The 17,090-nt window shown below is 42.3% G+C and overlaps 1 protein-coding gene across 1 annotated transcript in view; it reads left to right on the top strand.

Annotated features, from left to right (window-relative positions):
- LHFPL3 (LHFPL tetraspan subfamily member 3) overlaps window positions 1–17,090 on the top strand; it is a 232,608-nt gene that overhangs the window by 185,255 nt on the left and 30,263 nt on the right. The window contains exon 3 of the mRNA XM_014308022.1: window positions 14,057–14,104. Within this exon, the coding sequence (XP_014163497.1) occupies window positions 14,057–14,073 (17 nt within the window). The 3' untranslated portion in view covers window positions 14,074–14,104. The remainder of the gene's footprint in view (window positions 1–14,056; window positions 14,105–17,090) is intronic.

The following is a 17,090-nucleotide window of genomic DNA, read 5'->3' as shown; positions in this document are numbered from 1 at the left end:
CTTCTGAAAACACATCACTGACACAATAATTTTCCTGTTTATTACCCCTCTCTACATCCTTAAAAACAAACAAATAAATCAGGAAATATTTCTGTGCTTAACCACACATTAAGGAGTTATATTTCTCAAGAAACAGCTTTGTCCCTTGTAACTCAACCGCTTTCCCTAGAAAGTCACAAGAAGAAAATATGTGTGAGGTCCTGCTGGAATGAGCATGGGCTGGGAAAAGAGCAGGATCTTAAATTTCTGACTGTTCCCCATGAGATCAGGCAGTTGCCTGCTGAGCAGTGATGATCTGCTGCTTGTCAGTGGATATTCCTGTCTGGGAACGATTCAGAAGCTGGAGGAAAGTTACTCCCTCTAAGGGCTGAGTACCCAAGGGTCCCAGACATGGAATCTGTGTTAACACAAGGCACTGCACGTTCAGGCTCAGTCCACATATCTTTTGTCTCCCTGGGCTGCTCCACCACTGCTACCACTGTTCAGACTTTCACTCTTCTCTAGTAAGTATACAAAGATTTGACAATTTCTTTAAATGCTGAGTAAACGACTCCCCGTGCTAAAAAAGTCTAGAAGTACCAGGACAGAATGTCAGCATTGTCTTTTATTTCCCAGCCTTGATCTCTCTCTGAAGAGCTGTATTTTGTCAAAGATAAATTGATGAAAGCCTGAAACATCATTGCATGACGCACTCACTTTCCTGTTGCAAAGCCAAGTGTGGGAGTTAATTTTTTGCCAGCTTCTTGCCATGAGACTGACAACTTAAAGGAGTAAAAAGTAGCTACAATGAGCTTCAAAGAAGGTGGGGATTATTGTTTTGCTACAGGTGAAATCATACCCACCTTATTTTGAGCCTCTTAGCCCTGTTGAGTTCAATCCCACCATCTAGTGAATATTCTAAACAGGCTGGGAACAATTTGCTGGGTGCAAAGGCAGAGCCGCAGCACAGCATTTCTAGTCCAGGCTGCAGGACTGATGCACAGAATTTGCACAAGTGAGCTCACCAACTAAGTGAGGGTGAAGCTCTCTAATACGCATTTGAAGGATGTTGGTGCTCCACTGGGGAAAAAATAATTGTTTATCTCTGGAAGATAAAGAGAGAGAGAAAACAGAGTGAGGATATTTATTTTAGTGAAGAAAATGTATTGAGTTTCAGGTAGGAAACTCTCTCAGAATGAGAACACAGGCTGTTCTCTTGAATGAACCCCCAGCTGAAGGCAGCACCCACTGGAGTTGTGTCAGCCTGGCTCAGTGCCCCGAGCCACCCATCCTGCCCAGGACAGGTGCGAGCTGATGTGGTCACCCTGCAATGCCCTGCTGTGCCTCTGCTCTGGGAATAGCTTCAATGGGGACAGACAAGCCAGGGGTTCATTGTTCTGCAAGGCATTTTGGAAATGCAGCCAGCCAGGCTTTAGGACTGCATGCCAATGTTGCTTCTTGGCATGACTCTCCTGCTGGAAGGGGAGAAAGAGCAAGGAGGGGCCTCTTCTCCCTGCAAGACCCCAGGTGGCATGTACACCCCTGTGTGCCTCCAGATACAAGGTCCCAGAGCTTGAAGATGGAAAAGACAACTGGATTTTAACACCACTCTTAAAATATCACCCATTTGTGCCCCTGTGGGGATGGACTGAAACGTAGCATGTATTCAAGAAAATTGTCTCAGAAAAGCATTGAGACATCTTCATCAAGCACTGCAGACTCCTTGTCTTCTCTCAGCAGCTTGTTTTAAACCCTCATTATTAACATGTTTTGCCTAATTTCCACTCCAGGTATATTTGGCTTCAGCTTTTAAGCATTCATCCTTTTCCACCAAAATAAAGAGCTCATTTTCCTCCGTGAAGAGTTTTTCTCCGTAATCAAGACTTTTCAATCTTTTTGATAAGCTAGACAGACAGTGCTTTCTAAACCTCTCTCTCCCCATTAGGTGCTTTCTGTAGTCCTTGTCCCCTTTTGCAGTTCTTCTCTGCCTCTCTCCCAGTTTTTCAGCATCCTCAGTGGATACTAAGACCACAGATAGCACTGTTAGCCTCAGCTCCTGCCTCCATCTCAGCATCCCCTGTTCAGCCAGTCAAGGTCTCATTAGCCTTCTGAGTTATTAGAGGACTTGAGTTTTTGTCTTCTTCTTTGGCCTCTAAAGCCTTTAGAGAAAAAACAGCACTTAACTAGAGCAGCTAGTATTTCTTCTTCTGTGAGTTTAACTCTCTATTTGGCTGTACTTAAAAGCAGTGGATTTGTCTGACCAAGCAACAGGTCTTATATTGCTGCCTCCTCTTCATCTTTTAAACATAACATCGATTCTTGTGCAAGCTGCAGATTTTATCAGCCACGATCCAGTGTAGCATCTGCACTGCTGATGAGCATTTTTAGGTCTAGGAACAATCTCTGTACATCCCTAAGGTACCCCATGTTTAATAATGATGGCTTATTGCCATATGGTGCTCAGGGAAAGCAGTTCTTTATTTTTGTTTCCTATGTGCTTTATTAAACCTATGTAGTGCTTGTGTTATGCCCTGGAATATCAAGTCAAATACCTTAGAAAATCTTTTATATTGCACACAAATTGTAGAAATCCACATTTTATGTAAGCTAACTTGAAATCTGGGGCAGTAGCAGAATGTTTGTCTACACTGCAGGCTTCACTCTCACTGTGTTAGTTTGGCAGCTGGAGGCAGCCTCCAGCCATAATCTCCAAGAGCCCTGCACAAGCTTATTTACCCTGGCACCCTACCTGCCTCCTTAGCAGCACAGTTACAAAGCCAGCTCAAGAGAGAAACCCTTTCACATCAATTCATTGAGAAAGTGATGGCAGTGTTTGAGAGAAACAAATGTAATTTGTTAATCAGCATTTTTCTGGCATTTATAAAGGCATTTACTCAATAATTCTCTTGTCCACACAGAGAGAGGACCTATCTGTAGGAGATTTTTATTTAGACATGGACAGGAGACTTGGTGATCTCTGGGGAGTGTTCCCTCCTCCCCAAAATCGTAGACAGCACATTGTCAAAGGAGACAATCTTGGCTAGGAATGAATACCCACCACAGACAAGATCAAGACTTCATCCCCTCCTGGCATTGCAGAGGTGTCCAGGGCAGTCCCAGCAGACTTTTCATTGTGACAGCCACCTGGAAAGATTTAATGCAGTAGAAGGGAGGCCAAACAATAACTGTCTTCTTGGAATACAAGAGTAGGAAACAGCAGGGGTCCATAGAAATGCTCTTGAGTAGAAGCTCTCCACCCACCAGGAAAGCTGAGCATTTCCTCTGTGTTCCATGCAGAGCTCAGCAGTCTTTCATTTCAAATGCCTCCTGGCCTCTATCACAGGCAGTTTTTCTGCATTATATTGGCTTTTCTGGATCCCAAGCTTAGGAACCCATCTTTTTCCTCAAGCTGCAAGCTCCCTACATACATCCTGCTTTGTGACTGCTCTGGGAGGGCTGGATCCCTGAAAGGTGGGTGCTGCAGCATCATGGCTTCATGCTAGCACCACTTTGTGGATCTAACACTCTGCATCTGCAAAGGAATGGTGGGATAGGTCTACACTGATAGCTAATTGTCAAGGATTTTATGACTGATTTTCACAATCAAAATCAAAAAAACTCAATCCAAATACCCTTTATTTAATATTTCAGTACTACTATGACAGCCACAGGAAAACTGATGAATTTTGTCTCCTCTTGGAGTCAGGAACTCCTAAGGCAATGACACAGGTTCTCAAAAACTGCTGAACTGCTGTGCTGAAACTTTAAAGAAAAAAGTGCAACCTGAGGCAGAAAGTAGTCACAGAGCATTCCAGTGCAAATTATTAACATTGCAGGTATTTATTATTGACTGCAACAGGGGTGTGCAAAGCACTCAGCAAATGGCACAGCCCCCAGCCCGGCACTCCTGCAGCTGCCTCCCCACTGCACTGGGGCCTGGGCAGGGCTCATCCAGCACCCCACTGCTCTTTGTGCTTGCTGGCTGTCAGCCACTGCCTTCTGATGATAAAGCATATTTTAGGAATCCTTTTGTTTAAAGCAGTTGTTAAAGTTGCAGAACTAACTGGCTCGCTGAAAAGAAATAGGTGAAGTCTATACCTAAGGCATTCCCACTGAGCTGGATGCAATTTTTTTTTGGGTTCCTTTGAAATCTTCCTCTTTAATAGCAGAATTTCAGACTAATAGCTCTTCCTTTTCCAGCCTTTCCTGCTGGAATAAGGACCTTTCTTTCTCCCCATTCTGTCAGCAATGTGGTGGCTGTGAGGAGGAATGCAGTATACGAGACTGGCAGAGGTCAATCTTCTCAAAAGGACTTTTGGGGGACCTGGTTTGAGCCAACTTTCAGGAAGAGAATGTCCAACAAAACCAATTCCCGTGCTGAGGAGTTCAATGCACCCAATGTCACTAGGTATTTTTCAGAAATGGGGTCCCAGCATTTAGCAGAAGGCAAGGGTGAGGCTCAGCTCTTCCATCCTGTGTGACCATCCCCCCACCCAGCTCCACGGTGACCCCAGCCTGCATGTTTGTGTTGAAGGATGGTCCCATTGCCCCATGGCCAGGGTTTCTTTCCTCATTGCTGTGGCTGTGCTGTACTGACTGGTTACCAGCCCACCTGTGCTGGGGTGACCTTTACTGCCCTGCACTGTGGAAGCTGTTCCACTTTTTATAAATACCTCAAAGTTCACTGCATGAGGGGACTGCAACTAGGGCTTCCTCCCTCTGATGCAAGGAGTAGGAACAGCTGCTTTGAGCTAGACCCTTTTGTCTGCCTCCACTGGCTGTTACAAAGAATGATATTTTCCTTCCCTCTTCTGCACACAGGAGGTACTTGGGCTATAGTTTCTCTGAATGCTTTATGTTGCAATTTTACCTTTGAAATATGCACCTTTTAGAAGCCACTCTAAATTCTGATTATATCTCTATTTCTCCTGAGGAGATGAGGGAACACACTACTTGTGTCCAAATTACAGAGTTAGCTACCCAGGTGCAACACACATGCCAAGTGGGATGAATAGTGGGAAGAGGAGCACGCCAGCAGCCCACAGTCATTGCTGTATATTTCACTCCTTGCACTCTTAGTGTATTAAGTTGCTGCTTGCAGAGAGCAGGCATGCCCCTGGAAAAAAAAGCAAGGAGGGAGCAGGAGTAGCTGTGACACAGCTGGCTTCTGGCAGCTCTTTAGACTCAGCATTCATTCCTGTCTGTGCAAGTCTGCAATTTGAGGGCAGCTGTAGCTGCTCATCCTGGGGCTGAGTTTGGGTGACTGTCTCTGAATGTTTCTGATTGCCTACCACACTTGCTAATGATAAGTGCTCAGTGTGGGGGAATTTACAGGTATGACTTTGCTGCAAGCAGACAAGGAGCTTGGCTGTGATCAGAGAGAGGGGCTCTTCTCTTGATTTCTGGGTCCCTTGGTCCATGCAGCGAGGCTGGTGTCAAACAGAGCTGGCAGCTCCAGCTTCTGCCAAAGAAAGCAGAAAGAATCTGATGGTGGTCCAAAATAGAAACCACTGGAAGGATGTTCAAAGAGCCTGTGCTGGAATGGCACAGGGAAGACACTCACCCTGTGCAGAGGTGTCCTCCATGGGCTGTGCCATCCAGAAGGGAAGGACTACAACAGCAGTGCCAGCTTGAAGGCATCTGTTCTCATGGGCTGAAAACTCCCTTGATGTTCATTACAGGGGCCCTGGCATTATAGTTACACATGAGATTTATCCAATATGCACCTTTAAGAGTTTACCTTGATCCTTCATGGCTGTGATTTCCGATTTGTACTAGTTTGCGATCTGAATCTGACACCTTATCTAGTGTACTGCATACTGATGGTTAGAAAACCTAATTTGTCCTAGAATAGCCTGGTTTTGCAAGAGGACATTGCACTGAGAGCCTTTTCTTGTATAATAATTTTGCTTTAGAAACTGATTACTCAGGGTTCCTATCAGATCTGAATTGCAGATTATCTGGGGGAGTGTAGCACTGGGATATTTTAGATTGAAATCACTCTGCTATCTGCTCTACTACAGCTCTCTTCCAAAGTAGGCTTTATGTTATAAATTACTTTATAGATTTGTAAAGCATGACATAGAAACATTATACACCCTGTGAGTGCTTTAAAATTAATTTGTTCTTGAGCGTGTCCATGTATGAATGAATTTGACATAAGCTTTTCAATTTTATGCTTCACTACAGAAAGTGCACACAGTACCAACTGTAAATCAACTGCCACACTTACTGAAGTAACTACTCAGCTATGAAAAGAGAATCTGCCCAATATTTAAAGAAGATTTAGATACAAAAATAATAATGTGTGCAAGAGAGCTGGCATACTACCTTGGGACTTTCAAGTCTAAACCAGTGAGATTAGTAAAGTAACATCAGTGTGCAGATCCTTCAGGTTAGGGCTGTCGGACAGAGAGACCAGGAATTGAAGGAAATTAGCTGAGATCACATTATTGTCTTTCCTTGAGCTGAGTGATCACAAGGATTCACCAGCACCTCTCCTATGTGTGCAGGTAAAGATCACATGCATGGGCTGTCACAGAAAGTGGGATTTTCAATGTGCATGGTTGATGTTCAGAAGGGGTGAGCAGCATTTAGAAACTGTGGCCACCAATTGTTGCAGTGTTGTGTGAGGGTCCCCAGGACAAGGTGAGAGATGAGAATTGACTGCAAGTTCTCAGAAGGCTGATTTATTATTTTATTATATTATATGATATTATATTAAAAGAAAATATATACCAAAACTATACTAAAGAAAGAGAAAGAAGACGTCAGAAGGCTAGACAAGAATGAGTAATAAAATCTTGTGACTGACCAGAGTCCTGACACAGCTGGACTGGGATTGGTCATTAAGTAAAAACAATTCACATGGAACCAATCAAAGATGCATCTGTTGGCAAGCAACCTCCAAACCACATTCCAAGCAATCAGATAATTATCGTTTGCATTTCTTTTCTGAGGCTTCTCAGTTTCTTGGAAGAAAAATCCTGGTGAAGGGATTTTTCATAAAATATGACAGTGACAAGAAACAGTATTTTTAAAATTATTTTTATTATATCTTAATAATATTTTATATTATATATATTTATTATTAGCATCTTTTATTATTTAAAAAATGCAATTTTGGATCGAAACAATTCTTCATGAACTTGTGTCAAATTCAGCAATAGTGGTCACAGCCCTCCCTTGCCTGGGAGAAAGGAGCCCCCACAGCCCTGCTCCGGGGCTGCTGCTGCTCATCCAGGACATTCTGGAGAATGTGGCTGAAACCTGTTCTTTCAGTGTGATCTAATTCAATGTAAATGGCTTCACTGGCCTTTGCCAAGCTAAAACCTGATGGTGCTGTGTCTCAACCATAGGTTGTACCAGACAGAAAACTCACTCAAATATGTGCTCTGCTCTACTTAACTGCTGAACATTTGTACAGTTGCAATGAAAAGTAAAATAGTCACAGCAGGAGAGCTGGAGAACATCTTATTTCAGGTGACCTCTGGCTGGAGCTAGAGAACATCTCTAGTAAAAGAAGGGCTTTGGCTCAAATCTCTGCGTGTGCAAGAGTGGGTTTTGACCTCAGTGAACATCTTTTCCTTTGAACACCAGGTCAGGGGAGAATAGCTGCCATACTTTATTCTTCCACTTTGTGATGCCAGGCTTTTTTTCTTCTACTTTTATACCATGTCCCTCAAATCATGTATTTTGCTGATCTGAAATTAACTTTTTCAGAATTGCTTTTCAAAAGGCTGACAGAAAACGGGTTTTTTTTCTGTTTCTGCTACTGACAAAAAAAATATCAATGATTCTTACAGCTGCCATGCTGAGAGCCCTCAGCTCATGCTGCTGTGCTGAGTCTAGGGAGACCCACAACAAAAGCAGCAACCTAAAAGAGAAAGAAACTAAAAGAAACCTCACCCAACTGCCACAGATATAGCTATTGAAATTCCTGTTGACTGTAGTGATTCAGCAAAGAAATCTTTGTCCTGTATACTACAGGGAAGTTTACTATATAAGACATACACCTCAGAAGCAAAACCAAGCCTTTTTGATGGGTGAAATAACTTCAGGAACAGACTTTTAAAAAATAATGCATTTATGGTAATAATATAAAGGGATGAAAATTGAAGGTGCATTTAAACAGATTAAGCCCAAACTTTGTTGCCTCTCTGAGAAAACAGTAGAAATAAGCTTCAGTTGAGAAAACAAGTAAGAATGGTTTTTATTTTCAATAGGATGTTAAATGCTGTGTTCCTATAATAAAAGGCACAATAGGGTGCTTTTAAATAGCTTAGGTAAGGGAGGTTCCAGCACCCCTACACTGTGTGATTTACATACAATCATTGACATGTTTTGCAGACAAAAGAGCTACTCAAATGAAAGTATTATTAGCAGTAATAGCAAGTTCCTACTAAAAACCCAAAATGTTTTTTATATGGGTAAGTGTTAATATAATTACAAGTTATTCTCATATAAATCTAATATTTACACTGCTATTAATAGCTGCCTGCATGAAAATTGTTGTTGGGTTTTTAGGTGTTTCTTTTTTCAAACACAGATGGGGAAAACTTTTCTCCAAATGTTTTTATTAAAAAATACTATAGAACTACTTTTCAGCTCAGCTTTGTTATTAATTCTCCCCAGGATGCTCTGGGTTCTGGGAGGTACTCAGAGCCTCATTGCCCAGTGCTCTGATGACAGCAGTTCACTGCAAAAACCAAGTCATGGCTTTCTCTCCTTCTCTTGCTCACCCCTTTCCCAGTCAGCATGTGAGAAGGAGGAGAATGTCTTCTCTTCCCTCCTCCTTGCAGGCTCCAGCAATGAAGGTGGGTCTGGCTTTGGAGTCCAGGTCTCCATCCAGCAAAGCTTTTAAGCACACAGTTAATCCATCCCCATTTAGAAAAGTGCAGCTGCAGCTGCATTTTGCCACGGGAGCCCCAGGAGCACAGGCCAGCCAAGGGGCTTTGGTAAGTGCTCTGGTGAGCAGGGATGGGCAGCTGGGAGGGACCGCAAAAAGGCAACAGCAAAAAGGAGCAGAGAGGGCAGCCCCAGTGGTGTTGGAGCAGCAGGATCAAGGAGAGCTGAGTCAGGCCATGGCTCAGAAAAGCTCGTTCCAATTTCAGTGCCTTTGTTGACTCTGGTGTTAACCTTTCCCAAGTCACTTCACTTTGCCATTAGAGTTAACGGCAATCCCTTTGACAACATCCTTCTGAGATTTACACAAACAAAGGGCACATTGTTAAAGCCAAATGTTAATGATGACATCTTTGGTGAAATTACCTGGTTTCAGAGGTAATTGCTACTATCTCTCTAGAACTTGCCAAAAGTTCTTGATTCTGACCTTGAGGACACATCTGTGACCTCACATCTTCCACTGCTTCACACTTCAGAAGTCAGGATCCCATTAGGTCAGGCACAAGGAAAGAGACACGAGTCAGGGCAAAATGCTCAGGACTAGTTCTCCAAACATCATGGGCAGATTTAAGAGCAGCCAAGGAAAGTAACTCACAGCCCCTCTGCTTGTGGAAGGCCATACATGCCACATTCATCAATGACCACAGGGAAAAGAGCAGCTTTCAGGCAAGTTAGTTTCAGGAATGGGAATAACTGAGTGTCTGGGAAGGAGGGTAAGATTTCAGCTGCTGGGAGTAAAAAATTAACGCATTAATAAAAAGCCAGACCAACTGAGGAGCCCCTTTTCAAGAGGCTCTTTGCACTGCCTGGGACCAAAGCCCAGCTCAGCTGAAGAGCAGGGCACAAATCCAGATGTCCATGCTCAGAGTACTCCCCAACATGCCATGACAGCCTCTTCCCTTTGGAACATGGGCTGTTAATTTACTGGAACGTTTGAAGCACAGGATGAAAATGTCTCTGATGATCTCAAATGGGAAGCCCTTATTCAACTAAATGCTTCACAGGAAATTTTCTTTTTGGAGAAGTACATACCAAAAAAGTGCTAAAGACTGCATTGTTCAAGACAAACCTAAGAGTTGCTGTCATCTAAAATAAGCAGCTAGTGCACTTTGATGTACAGCAGAAACTTTCTGGATGTTACAAAAATAGCCCCTTGTATTAATCTGACAGGTCCAGCCCCCTGGAGGTGCACAAAGCAAAGCTTTCTGATGCCTCGCTGAGTCACTACACCACCAGCTCCTGACAGAAAGCCTTCTTCTAAATGTGCCCTGTAGGCTTCACTAATTGCTGTGATGTATAAAATACAGCGTACAGAGGTTGAAAAATGATGTTTAATTATAAGCTACAAAATCTCAGCATCATAAAGATTGTCTCTCTTAGTGATCTGGCAAGGCTTCTTATATCTTACTGCAAGATGTCTGTGTCTTTAACTCATCAAACACTTCAATTTTCCCTCAGAAATAGGAGAATTTAATCTTAAGAAAAAAAATTAAACAACTAATTTTTATACTAAATATGCTTAACCTAAAGCTTTGTCCCTATTATTTCATAAACACCTTGAGATTATAGAGGCTCAACTAGCTTAGTAAAAATTAATTTCATGTGATCCTGGGAATCCAGCCATTGCATTAGTTATTGTTCTTTTCTATTGTGTTAGGCTTTTTGTAAATAATCTGCATGATTAATGAATGGAGACTAATTAAGAAGAAAGGACATGCTTTACTGTACTATTAAAACCTGTTTATTGCCATAGGCAAGATGTCATCAATATTTCTAGACGAAAATTACTACTTGTGGTATAAATCATGTAGAATTTTACTGTAACCATTAAAAAAAGCTAAAAGAATATTTTATCACTGGGTACCAACAGCCACATGCAGATTTAAAACTATGTAACCAAATGCATAACACATCAATGTATAGGATACTTTGGAAGAAAGTATCATATACATTGATGTATGTATGTATCAAGTATGAACTTGATTATTTCACAGATCTTTCAAAAGACAGAAGAATCTCTTTAAACTACCTCCAGAGCAAGGCTACTCTATACCTCTAAATGAGACCAGTCAAGTGCTAATATCAGTTGTTTCACTGCAAATATGTACTTTCTCTATTGTTTTTAACAGATTTCCCTAAATTCACAGTGGTAACAAAACAGTTACCATTGCCCCAAACAGCTGATTTATATGCCAAAGAGCATGGTGGAGTAAATGCCACTCAGGACCAGTTCTATCAACCTTGTTCGTACAAACAATCACATTGATTTACATAGAATCAATCAAGTCAGCAGGATTCAGTCAGGCAACATCTACATTAGCAAAAGGAGCAGCACTGCAGGAGGAAACAGCTTGTGCTGGGGGCCCAAAGCCCGTGCCAGCAGTGTGGTGGAGAGATGATGCTATTCCAGCCAACCTCCTGCTTGGCCCCACAGTTGCCTGTTAGCAGCTGGAACAAACATAATAACTGGGAAATTCACTTCAGCAACATCCTCCTGATCCCAGCTGAAACAAGGATGTGGGCACATCCCCAGGTGGCCACAAGCCTGCCAATATCTCACGTGCTTCATCATGGCTTAGCAAAGAGAAGTCCCTCTGAGTCTCCTCTGTGGTGTTCTGTAGTAAACAAGGAGACCCCCAATCAGGGAATGGTTGGAATCTGACTCCATTGATTCAGAATGCTGAACAATTGCTTTATCGATATCTATACTATACTATACTATACTATACTATACTATACTATACTATACTATACTATACTATACTATACTATACTATACTATACTATACTATACTATACTATACTATACTATACTATACTATACTATACTATACAAAGATAGATACTAAAGAAAACCCCGTGACTGTCTCCAGACAGCCAGGACACAGCTTTGACCCAATAGGCCAATTAATATAAACATAAACCATCACTGGAGTCCAATTAAGAACTCGCTTCAGATAAACAATCCTTCTAACACATTCCACATGTGCAAAAACAACAGGAGGAGGAGCAGCAAGTAGGGATAAGAATTGTTTTCTTCTCTCTGTGCTTCTCCAGGAAAAAACGTGTGAGAGAGAATTATCTCTCTCTCTGTTCAGAGAATGTGAATGCCATGATGTTCCAAGGAAGGGACTGCACATCCCATGTGCTGAGGTGGCAGCACACAGACTGTGTGTCCTGCAGGGCTGGATAGGCTGGGACATCCTTGGGTGATCCCAGGGAAATCTCAAATGTCTGGGGAAAGGGAGAGCATGAGGTGCTTGGGAACCTTCATCAATACTTGAATGGAGACTTGGTTTTCCAAGGATACTTCCCAAGTGTATCCAGTTGGTGTCATGCTTCTGAATTTTAATGGCTGCCACCTAATCTGCACAAAACAGCATCAGTTCCACTGCACCAGGATGTGCCAGAGGAGGCAGGGAGCCAAGCATGAGTACATCACTACAAATTCCTGATTATTTGCTCTCACAGTGCAAAAGGACCAAAATAAAATAGGGGAATAGGAAAATGATATCCCTATTACTTGCTTAATAAGATACTTTACCTCATTTTTCCCCAGCATTATAAATGAGACAGCTGCCTTTCTTTGTATCTCAGTACTCATCCAGTGTACCCTTCAGCACCTCTATTTGCTCTATTTTTCATTGCTGAAATAATGGTAGAGATAAGCCAATGGAGGCACTCCAGTACCAATATGCAAAATCACAACTTCCAAGACAGACAGAAATAAAATTCGTTTTTCAAAAAAATGTACATATACACATACACAGATTTTTCTTTTTCCTTACTGCCTATTATGAATCTTCAGAAAAGTCAATATGTTGATTATTTTCAGCAGGGCCATGCCAATCACATAATCAATTCATTTACATATTTCCAGCTACTGTATGTAATTTCTCTACTGTATTTTGCAGTTCTTCTACATTAGGCCAAGCCAGAAAATACAGCTCTGGTGGTAGTTTGGCTCTATGTGATTTATTTGTTAAATCCACAGTAAAGTCCTTAAATTCTTTTCAAAACAGTTTTCAAGGATAGTGGAACCATTGGTCTGTGTTCTTAGTTAAGAAATTACTGTTTTGAGATAATGTCTCAGATTCTATCTATGTTAGTATCTCTTTTCAGGCTCCCTTTGAACAGCAGAAGTTTGGGCCAATTGATTGCCACTCTCTCAGGAGATAATTGTTTTCTCCATCTTGTTAGGGATTTTTAGCTGTACAGTAGTGTAAAGTGTAGATGTGCAAGTATTTTTTTTTCTTGATACAAATCCTTCAGCTTTCAGGTGACCTAGTGTCTGCCCTCATCAGACATGAAAGGTCTATGCACTGTGCAAAGTGCTGTAAATTCACAACAAATTACAGGAGTAATTACAGGAGATGACTGAAGATACTTTGAGATCCAAAGTACTGATAGGTTCCCCTGGGCTCTTTCAGGGTAGCATAGGCACAAGATCTCACCAGAGGAGGCTTCTGTGGGCGCATAATTAAAAGCACAGTCCATGGCTAACCTTAACATTTAAGCCAATAGGAAGGTTTGTGCATATAAAAGGATTTGGCAGGCTGGGTCTTTCAAATGGTACCTATGATTTTGGAAGTATAACCAAAACTGAGGAGCAATGTATCAACAAAATCTTGATGTATCATTTTTATTAATGTAATTTCTCATCTAGAATAAAGACTTCTACAGATCTTTCCATATTGAGATGAGAACTGATACAGTTTTATCTTTGGTCTAATTCATTGTAATGATTTGTAGGTATTTGTTTTTTAATTTTGCATCTTTATTCAAATATTTTTGAAGCAGACAGGTTAACACAGTGTTTAAAATTGCTCACTGATCAAAAGGTATTACTGAGTGTTTTGATTCTGACATGACAACAGAAAAATTAATCTTACTGACACCAAAATTATTTACTTGTTTATGTGTTTATTTATGTTCTGTCACTATTTCTTCCTCTGTTAATCCCAGTTTTTTTCATCTTCCTCCTTTATAATCCATTGAATCACTTACCTGGCTTTCAGAAATTCCCTGTCTGGATAAGTTGAGGTAGAAGCCTGAACCATTTACACTCTCCACACTACATCCAATAAAGAGATGTTTACAAATTATACTATGATGTGCAAGATCTCACTTGATTATACCTTAACTATTCTGTTTTTCCCTCCCTACCTCACAGATGATGGAAATGCTTAAAGCAAGTTCAGGTAGTATGACCCAGACTAACGTAAGTGTGAGCATGGCACCCAGGGACGAGCTGTGAAATGTCTGCGTGCTTCTGCCAAACGCGTTGCATGGCTTTCTGCTCTTGTCTCGTGTTTCTGATGTAGGCAGCATGTTCAGCAACATGTAAGCGTTTCATTTGATATTTATATTCCAGCTCAGCTTTGGTTTTGTGAAGTCTTAACATTCTGCCTTTTTTGGTAGCTTGTGGCAGCTGCTAGTGGCAAACCTGCAAGCTGTGTATGTCATTCCTATGTGACCTTCAGAGGCACTGCTAGGATCAGGACTCCCCTGGATATGGCTGTTTAGAAGTCTGTGGTAGAGGTGTGGAAGTGTGCAGTTCAAACGGGTCAGGAGCAGAACCAGCCCTCCTGTGCCTTCCCTGGGAGTCCAGCCTGCTCCTGGTGCAGCTGACTCCAAGGACAGCTCTGCTTTTGCCAGTGCTTTGTGACTCTTCGGTTGTCAAACTCTTGCTTCTTGTGGCAGATGACACATCTGAATTACGAATGTTGTTTGCACAGTCTCTGTTTAAAAAAGGCTGCTATGAGCAAATACAATGTTTTCCTGTGTTTATATAGTCCTTTTAATCTTAGTGTATGTACAGTTAATGAAGCTTAGACTAATCAGAGCAGCTTGAAGCATACTTACCTACATGGGTCTTGGGGTGCTGCCTGGTATGGAGAGGCAGAACTCAGATATTCCATTCCTGGGTTTCCTTTCTCTCAGGATTTTCACTGATATTTTAAGCGTGCTGGTGGGGTTTTTTTGTCATGAGGCTGGTCAAATATTGACCAGGTTGCCCAGCAAGGTGGTATCATCTCCATCCTTGGAGATCCTCAGAACTTGACTGGACATGACCCTGAGCAACCTGCTCTGTTTGGACCTTCTTTGAGAAAGGAATTGGAATACATGAAGTGCCTTTTACTTAGAGTTGTCCATGATTCTACAATTTTGTGACTGTACAGATAGGGAGTATCGTGAAGCCACCAAAATAGCTTTAAAGCCATCATTCAAAACCAGCCCACCAAAGATCAGTGTTCTGGTCCACTTTCCTGGATAATAAAATGGAGTTTGTTAAATGCTGGTTATTACTCTCAGTATAGCCAGTTCAACCACTTGCAACTGAGCTTACACAGATAGATATTTGTTGTTCTCTTATTATGCAACAAAAAATATGTGTTGAATAGCATGTGTTCTGTGAGATCAAGATGACTTATCAGAAACACCTCTACTTTTGAATTATTGGAGCTATGCCAGCTGACACAGCCAGCTGTCTACATGATGTTTTTATAGCTCTTCTCAAGTTTCCTGTGTAAGATCCCTACCTCTGTTCCTAAGACATTAATGATTAGACTGTCAGAGCTGAGAAAATCCACCTACTGAGCAAGGTCACCTTCACTGTTCTCAGTAACAAAGGAAAATGCCAGGCTAACAAGGCTCAGGAAGTCCTAATTAACGTCAATGGCAAATTCAAAGCCAGAGAAAAATAGGGCTGGCGAAACAATTCTCTCTAGAGCTAAGATTTTTTTTTTTTTAGCCATTGTAAAAGAAACCTGGAAGCTGTATTTTCAAATATGGTTAGTGCTGGGGATGGGTTGCAGAAAAGAAAGGGAATCAATAAGGGGTTTGTGATTCCTGCCTCCTTCTCCTCAGTGAGTTCCTGCCAGCAGTCAGAGCTCTGAGACTCAGCTGAGGCCCTGAGGCAGGAGTGCTGTACATCTCTGTTCCCACCTGCCAAAAAGTCACCATGCCCCTTCTTCAGTTTGGCTCCCAAAAAATTGTGTCTCCTCAGGGATGCTGGAGCCATGACATACACAGAGCTGGGCCACCCCACCACCTCCCACTTCCTCCCCTTGCTGCCAGAAGACCCAACTTCCCTCATCCTACACAGCAAAAAAACCAACGGCCAATATGGCCAATATCTACCCACAGTTTTGGGTGAATGGGTGTCCACAGGCTGTATCTTATAGAAGACAACTCACAGATCTGTCCCTAGCACCACTTAAGGATCCTGAATTTGTCTTTGAGTCTTGTGAAATAGTCCATCTTCCCAAAGTACCCTATTAAGCATTCTTGCTCCTATTTTCTTCCCTTAAATTACTCTTAGTTCAAAATTCAGATTCCCTGAATTGGGCTAATCCTCTTGATTGCCACCTCCCTCCTCTCAATGCTCTGACCCTCATTGCAGGCTTGATGGAACCAGCTGTCTCTCAGACACCTTATCTGGCAGACAGCTGCTAAGTCCTGCAACATTTCAGCCTATTCAGTTGTATAACCTGGGTTTTTCATGCTGATGTCCTTACTCAGGCATCACTGGTTTCTGTGTAAGCTCAGTCCTGCTAGAAGAAGCTTGGTTTCCCCACTGATTTCCTTCTATGCCAAGAGAACCTCTTATGTCCTCATCCCTGGCTGTCCTTTGCTGCTAGATACTTATGGTAACTCTGCAGGGTCTTCTGTCCTGACATTTCCATTTGCCCATCCCTCGTTCAAGCTGTGGTTGCAGTGCCACCTCTGGGGCTCTGGGAGCCATCCATGACAAAAAGGGGAGCACATCCACTTCTTCCTCTGCCCCCACCTGCTGTGCTCAGCCATGTGCTGATCCTCCCCAGCACTGCCAACTTTGAGCTCAAAGTCACATTATTCAGGGAGCAAACAGGTGTCTCTGTGTTTATCGCTGGAATACCTCACTTTATCACTGGAAAGTTGTGTGTAGGCACAGCTCTCCCTTCCCTGAGGCTGGTGTTGCTCACAACCCGAAACTTTTTAACTTCAAGCAGAAGCACACTCACTTGTTCACTGCTGGAAGTGTGGTTATAACTCAAGCAAGGAGTGCACTCCTGGGCAGAATCCCTACCCCATACAGCATATTAATGTAGCTACAAGGAGTGTGGAGGAGCTTTATGCATGTGGGGACTTGAGACTGAGCCCAGCAGAGCACATTGTTTCCTGGAAGTGCATAAGGAGCCCTAACAAATTCAGCAGGTTGATCC

Source organism: Geospiza fortis, unplaced genomic scaffold (genome assembly GCF_000277835.1).
Source record: "Geospiza fortis unplaced genomic scaffold, GeoFor_1.0 scaffold424, whole genome shotgun sequence".
NCBI lineage: Eukaryota > Metazoa > Chordata > Aves > Passeriformes > Thraupidae > Geospiza > Geospiza fortis.
This window is presented reverse-complemented; position numbering and strand designations above follow the sequence as displayed.